Source organism: Glycine soja, chromosome 1 (assembly GCF_004193775.1).
Source record: "Glycine soja cultivar W05 chromosome 1, ASM419377v2, whole genome shotgun sequence".
In the NCBI taxonomy this organism is placed as follows: domain Eukaryota; kingdom Viridiplantae; phylum Streptophyta; class Magnoliopsida; order Fabales; family Fabaceae; genus Glycine; species Glycine soja.
The window spans coordinates 35,415,437-35,423,050 of NC_041002.1; the positions used below are offsets into that span (position 1 = coordinate 35,415,437).

A 7,614-nucleotide genomic window follows, 5' to 3' on the forward strand; every position below is an offset into this window, starting at 1 on the left:
TTGAAAGGATTTTATTTAAATGTATTTTAAGAACTTTTAATTAATTATGATTTCTTATTTCTTATTATTTAAATGTATTTTATTTGAATGTGAGACATTATTTATTGCCTAATCGTTTTGTTATCAAGATTGACCATAGTAGCTTGAAGTATATCCTAGAGCAGAAGCTTTCAATGGTGTTCCAACAAAAATGGTTGGTCAAGCTCATGGAGTTTGATTTCTCTATTGAGTATAGGCAAGGCAAGGAGAACGTGGTAGCAGATGCTCTTTCTAGAGTGGAGCCTCTGGAATGTCAGGCCCTTATCACTCATCATATACAATCTGATATGCTTGAGAGAATTAAGCTCACTTGGTCCACTATTCCTCATCTTTAGAAGTTGATCTCTGATTTACAACATTTTGCTGCATCTCACAAACATTATTCTTGGCTCAATGGTGAGCTTAGAAGGAAAGGGAAGTTGGTGGTGGGTCAGGATCCTACACTCAAACATGATTTACTTACTTGGCTCTACACCTCTGTTGTTGGAGGTCATTTTGGCTTAAATGATACTTGGCAAAGGGTTAGGTCTGTCCTTTATTGGAAGGGATTGTTTAGAGATATTCAATTGTTTATACAGCAGTGTCTCACTTGTCAGCAGTGCAAATATGATACTGTAGCTTCTCATGGGATTTTATAGCCTTTACCAATCCATGGCCATGTGTGGCAACATATTACAATGGATTTCATTAAGGGTCTTCCTGATTCTGCTGGTAAACAGGTCATTTTCGTTATGGTTGATAGACTCAGTAAAGCTACTCATTTCATGTCCTTAACCTATCCATATACAACTGCCACAGTGGCTCAATCCTTCCTTGATCATGTTTTTAAGTTGCATGGATTTCCTGACACTATTACAAGTGGCAGGGACACGGTTTTCATTAGCCAATTCTGGCAAGAATTCATGAGTCTTCACAGGGTTCAGCTGTAGTTTTCCACCTCTTCTCACCCATAAACAGATGGGCAGTCTGAGGTTGTTAATAGGTGTTTAGAGACTTATCTTCAGTGTATGTTTTCAGATAGACCTCATCATTGGTTTCATTGGCTCTCTTTAGTTGAATGGTGGTACAACACCACCTTCTATACTTCTGCCCAGGCTACTCCCTATGAAATTGTATATAGCTAGCCTCCTCCCATTTCATTGCCTTACCTTCCTGGTGAATCCAAGATTGCTTTGGTGGATTGAAGTCTTAGCAAGTGGGAGGAAATGCTTAGAGTTCTGAAGTTTCATTTACAATGAGCTCAGAATCGTATGAAGCAACTTGTTGATAAGACACTTTGCCATTGGTGACCTTGCTTTTGTCAAGCTTCATTCTTATAGACAAGTTTTTGTTGCACAGAGGGCCAATGCTAAGCTCAGTCCTAGATACTTTGGTCCCTTTCAAGTGGTTAATCATGTGGGTGTTGTTGCTTATAAGCTTGTTTTGCCTACTTCTTCTCGCATACACAATGTGTTTCATGTTTCCCAGTTGAAGAAACATGTCACTACTGTTGATTCAAGTCCTACACTTCCTAATTTTTCTGCTGGCAGTTCCATTCTTAAAGAACTAGAGACCATTTTGGATCAGATGATGGTTAGGAGAAGAGGACAAGTTGTGACCAAGGTTTTAGTTAAGTGGAAACATCACTTGCCTGAGGACTCCACATGGAAGTTCTACTATGATCTCAAGAAGCGGTTTCCTTCTTTTCATCCTTGAGGACAAGGATAGTTTTGAGGGGGTGGGATTGATATGGAGCAAAGCTGAAGGATACACGTGTCATGCAGTTGCTGAAGGACACATGTCTGTCATTGAGGGAGCCTTGGATTATTTAGTTAGTTAGTACCATATTCTGTTGAGAAAAAACTGCTAGGATTGGTTGTTAGTAACAGCTTTATATAGCCAATTCATTCTTCTAATGCATTCATTCCATTACTTGTAAACATTCTTCTCTGTATCTTTGATCTAATTCAATAAAACTTCTCAGAACCTTTTCTCCTTCAAGGTTCCATGTTCATCCTAGTTCTTCGGTTAATCTTCTTTCCCTAGAACTATCTTCTCTCTTATCACTTCTTCATATTTGCTTCCGTCGCGGACTTCCGTACGACCAAGTGGTAGAACTGGCGTGCGTAATCTGATGTCGTGGAGGATGTTGTAGACAAGGGAGGGGTAGAACTTGGGGATGAGGGCGTGAATCGAGTTTTAAAGGTGCGTGATCCACACGCAGTTCACCATCATCTTACTGATGGGGTTGCAGGAAGGGATGAGAAGGGTGGTCGTCGTCAAGACATCTCCTCCAAAAGAGACGACGCTGACGTCAATGGGTGGCGGATCTGCCCAGAACTGGGTGGTGGTTGGTGGGTGGCGCATCAAGGTTTGAAAAGATGAGAGGGGTGGTTGTGGTTTGTTCATTGATTCGAGAGAGAGTCTGGGTTAGAGTTTGAACACATGTTGATACTTAATTGGCTAATTCACTATCGGAACCAATTCCTACAATTTTCATATTTGTTCGAAAAAATATATATTTTATTTTAATATTTTTTTAAAATCAGTTCAATTTAGTTTATTTTTAAAATTTATCTTATTTTTAATTTTTGTTTGGAGCATACAGAAGTAAAATTGGATCAAATTAAATCTATTTTTAAAATAAAAAAAAACTTAATTGAAACTCTAAAGGAATCTAATTAAACTATTTTTAAAAATTAGAGGACTTAATAAATATTTTAATTATAAGATCACTAAATTAAATTTAAAAAATAAGGATAAATTAAGTTTTTTTTTCCTAAATTTGTTCAAAATTTGAATTTTAATCTCTAAATTTTTGTTGACCGATTAATGTTCCTTAACTCTTTTCCATTAAGATTTTTAGTCTCAAAACATTTAAAAATTTTAATTTTTAGTCCTTAAATAAAAGTTTAAATCCATTATTTACATTTATTTAATAAGATTTTAAGGATTAAAAATATAAATTTTTAAAAGTTTAAAGACTAAAAACTTTAATGAAAAAAGTTGAGGAATTTTGATCAGTCAAACAAAAGTTTAAAAACTAAAAATCTTAATGAAAAAAATTAAGGGACCTTCACTCGAACAAAAGTTTAAGAAGTAAAAATCGAATATTAAAAAAGTTTAAAACTAAACTTAGTTAATTCAAAAATAAATTAGTGGATGAAGTTAATAATTAAACCTATTTTTTTCATGTTGAAACAAAGGAACTGATTTTGAAAATATCAGAACCTTCCAAAAATATCCTCAGCTAGGAAATGTCAAGCATGGATCATCCATTTTCTAGGAACCTCAACACCCCCTATTGTCGCTCTTACCTTCACTTGCACGTGGGGATGGTTCCACGCAGCTGACGTATGAGCTGGCTAATGTACCATTTGGCTCTTGTTTAACATATTCCACTAACCAAATTCAATTGATAAATAACAATGCACAAACATCTACTGACATAAACCAATAATCAAATAGAATCCTGTGGTGGGCTCCGGGTACCGAGGTATGCAAAACACCTGTTACTTAATGATCATCGACATGATTATGTTATGTTGATCAATTGAATAAAGCTAAATTAATGGTACGGTTGAAGCTTCTAATTCAAAAAGTTTTGGATGTCTCTGGCTTTTGTGACACAAATAAATACAAGTTTCATATTCCAGAATGTCATTAAGGGCCCTCCTTGGTTCAAATGATATCATGTGCATGTTGATAGATATGGTTATGGTGTGCCTCTTCAGACATGCATATATTCCTGAATCATATAAGGGAGTAGGGACAATCTCCTAAAAATGAACCAGCAGCCCTATTATAGCTTGCAATCAGCAGGCAATAGGTAGACAAACCTATTGTCCTTAAGGATTGAAACATTTTACTGATTAGTAATTAAATTTGATTGTGATTCTCTTATGGGCATAGACTTGGTCTACTTAGATTTTAGCTAGTCCTAGCTAGCTCCTAATAATATATCCTAACCTTCCATTGGAACTTGGAAGTTGTCTTACAAAAAATTGATAATTTGATTTTACAATGAAACTAGACTATTAGTATGTAATTAACAAGGAGTAGAATATAGATTACAACCTCAACTATGTTGCTAAATACAAAGTTTGTGTAGGAGGATTTGAGTTCGATACTCACAGAGAACATCCTTAGGGAGGAACAAAAGGTTTTAAGTGTAACTAAGTTTCGGACTGGAAATTATAATCGGCTTAAAAGATTAAAGTTTGTGAGAATACCTTAGAGTTCTACCAGGAAGCTCAAACTCCTAATTATAGTGGTTACCCGAAAATAATGTTGCTAAACAAAAGGATTTTGTGACTGCAATTGTGGCTGGTTTATAATTTTCTACAATATTAAGAATTGTGACTGCACAATTTAAAACCTTGACATATAGTTAATTTTCACCCTTTTCCTTCCGTGTAGTGGTTGCAGTTGCACTGTTGGATCGGTGTGAAGAAATCATATGAAGAAGTTTCTGAGGATACATAAAAGTTCTTAGCTTGTTAGACTAGTGGATAATAATTGTCTAGAATGGTTTTGGCAGTACTAAGAAAAAATTATATTTGTACATGATACAAGGCAATATTGCAGCTACTGCTTTGTGTAGATTCGTTCTTCACTCAATGAAATTTATTGAGTGAAGAATTAAATTCAACCGGATAAAAGCATAAAAAAAAAAAATCAACCTGAGAATAATATTAAAGCAAGATCTGGTTTTCTCAGCAACAGCATGAATGTAAATTGAAAGATTGTTTACTTGAACCACTGATTCAGTGTGTTTATAATTTGACTAGCAATTCAAGTCTATTTCTCCTGCAAACAAGACATGTTAACGACAACAATCCAAACAAAGATACCCTTGTTCCTAATTAAGCCTACAGTTTAATTTACATTCTCTAAAATGTAGCAGCTAGGCACCATAGTTTAACTTTCAATATTATATCTCAAAGATGTAATTCTAGGAAAGCCTGCACACCATCAGTTGTCGCCTGGCTAGCCTCTTACATTGCAATCAGGCAAAAACATAAAAAAGGCTTTTTTTTTTTTTAATCGCCAACAAATGTCTGCATGAAATGAATTTTCCATGCTGTTGTAGGATGTGAGTGTATTCATTTTCACGTGATATGGAAACAAAAGGGTTGATAATCAAGCCCTTTGATTGCAAATTAAGCAACTTCCAATCATCTTCCCTTGCTTGAAATTTTTTTATAACTATGGAATCCAATTGTATCACAACTCTGCATATAAACATCAGTGACATGTTGTTCCCTTGGGCTGTTTCTTAGTTGTATTTCTCATATTCTAATGCCTCAACATGTAACTTAATTTATCATCCCTCTAAGACAACCCTACAGAAAATAAATATAAAAAAATTGAAAATAAATTATGTCAGAATCCAACAGTAGGAAATTTCTGCCAAGCCACACGATTGTAGGATCTCATTATATAATACGCAAGCTATATAACCAACCCCCAAGCCATCTTCCTCTCAATAGTCTCAAGCACAATACCTTCAGAAATCTAAAACAATGGTTAAGTTTCTTTTCTTAAGCTTTCTTTTAGCAAATACCCTTTTGAGTCTAACCAATGCAACAAACCAACCTCAAATCATTTTCCAATCTTTTTCAGCACCGTCTTCAAACCCTCCTTCTCAGAGTCCATCTAGTGGCCAAAGACCACGCACATCAGAACCCTCTATTGGAAGGAAACTTGGTATGCACCGACATAACCAAATCAGGTCCTCTGACACCAAAAGTCCTACCCCATCTGAAGCACCACAAAGTGAAAAGAAGATGCACTCTATTTCTGAAGGGAGCATTCCTAGTCATCAGAGAACTTCTATTGAACCACATGATGGAGAAGTTTTGGGTTCTCATCATGGCCAGGTCCATTTGTCAAAGCAGCGCCACCACTCATTTGACAAGTCCAGAGCTGGAGCAGGAGTTATTCTTGTTGGGCTTGCTACCACATTTTTGGTGTCAGTTTTCTGTTATATAAGAGCCACTAGAAGGAACAAGCTAGAAACAACAGCTTAGTGCTCATGAACCTTTTGTTTTCTTTTTTTCTATTGTCTCACTTTCTTGTGTTCATACATGCTTAGTGTAAAGGAAACTAGTGAATAGATTATGATTTCCAAGCTACATATTTGTTCAAATGAAAATAAGCAACTCTTTCAAACAACAATAATACCCTGAAGGAAAACTTGAAATGTTCTACTAATCCTAGAGATTGTGTCTCCATGTGTTATTCAAATGATATTAACAGTCCATTTTGGTCACAATTCGTTTTGATTGATTCGGTGAAATTTGAACTAAATTTATAACTAATTTGAAAAGGGTTTAATTATTGTAGGAGAATAAAATAAAATAAATTCGAAAAAATAATCAAACTAAACCTATATAAATTATAAAAAAAAAATAATTTTAGTCTCTATTTTCGTTCGATTGAAGAACCTTAAAAGGAGAAATCCTAAAATCGTTGGATAAGCAAATCTTAATCTCATTTAAAATCAAAAACTGATTACGAATGTGTTTGAATGGTATTTATGTCTAGGCAACAAACTCAAAAGTCCTAATGTGAGTTTTTTAATCCGTAAAAATCAAATTCAAGTACCAGAAAATTTTCAATAATTCACATATAATGTTGAACCAGCTAGACCCCATTAGTAATCAAAGTTTAAAAGTCGTAATCAGAGTTTAAGCACAAATTAGGTCCATGGCAAGCCCAAGTACAAGAGAAATGTGCAAATTATGAAAAATATAGTGCTCTCTATTTGTAGAATGCGTTGAGCACATCTAGGGTGCACTTAGTGCGCAGGTGGACAAAGAACGCAACAAAATCTCTAATCTAAATAGGGGCGCTCAACCCCAAATTAATGTGCTTAGTTGGGACACTTGTATTAGAGTATGCAATTTGTTAAGTTTGTTAAGAAATTAGTTAGACTTGGTTAGCCTAATTTATAAACTCTACAAGGCAGTTTTTATTTCCACTCCCCCATATTACTAATACACTCTCCTTTCCTGTCATATTTTGAAATTTTCCCTAAACTATCCTCACGAATACACTCCCCTCCTCTCTTTCTCCCTTACATATAATATGACTCTTGTTCTGAAAAAAAAAAAAAAACACTTCTCTTCTCCAAACCAGTTTTCAAAATTCGGTGTCAATAATGAAAATTGACAAAGCAATTTAAAAGGGGACACTTGGGAATGCCTAGAGAAGTCACACATCTTAGCAGATTTTTTATCGAAGCAATCAACCACAAAATTAAAATTTTCAACCATAAAATCTGCAAAAAAGGGTCAAATTTGAATTAGAGCAAAACTGCTTTTAATAAACTCTATTTATTGGCTCGGGTGAAGGAATGCTTAAGAAGTGATGGAGTACTACTAGTGTTTCTTTAATTATGCAGCAAACGCACCAGTACGTAAGTTCTGAATTTCATGAAAAGATTAGGGGTGTGTACTTACTGGGATAGTTTAGGAAAAAAAAATTCAAAAACTATTGGAAAGAGGAGTGTATAAGTAATAAGGGAGAGTGGAAATAGTAAATGCCCTCTATAAATAGGAAAAATGTAATTCATTTTAGTATCTTTTTCAA

At 34.8% G+C, this 7,614-nt stretch overlaps 1 protein-coding gene across 1 annotated transcript; it reads left to right on the plus strand.

Annotated features, from left to right (window-relative positions):
* The first annotated feature begins 5,491 nt into the window (after nucleotides 1-5,491).
* Nucleotides 5,492-6,155, plus strand: LOC114404973. Its single transcript, XM_028367683.1, has one exon. It carries the CDS (start codon nucleotides 5,544-5,546, stop codon nucleotides 6,048-6,050), a length of 507 nt encoding a protein of 168 aa, XP_028223484.1. The 5' UTR covers nucleotides 5,492-5,543; the 3' UTR covers nucleotides 6,051-6,155.
* The last annotated feature ends 1,459 nt before the right edge of the window (nucleotides 6,156-7,614 follow it).

What these genes read in the sequence shown, in the direction of transcription:
- LOC114404973 (XM_028367683.1), top strand. Translation starts at nt 5,544, where the DNA reads ATGGTTAAGTTTCTTTTCTTAAGCTTTCTTTTAGCAAATACCCTTTTG.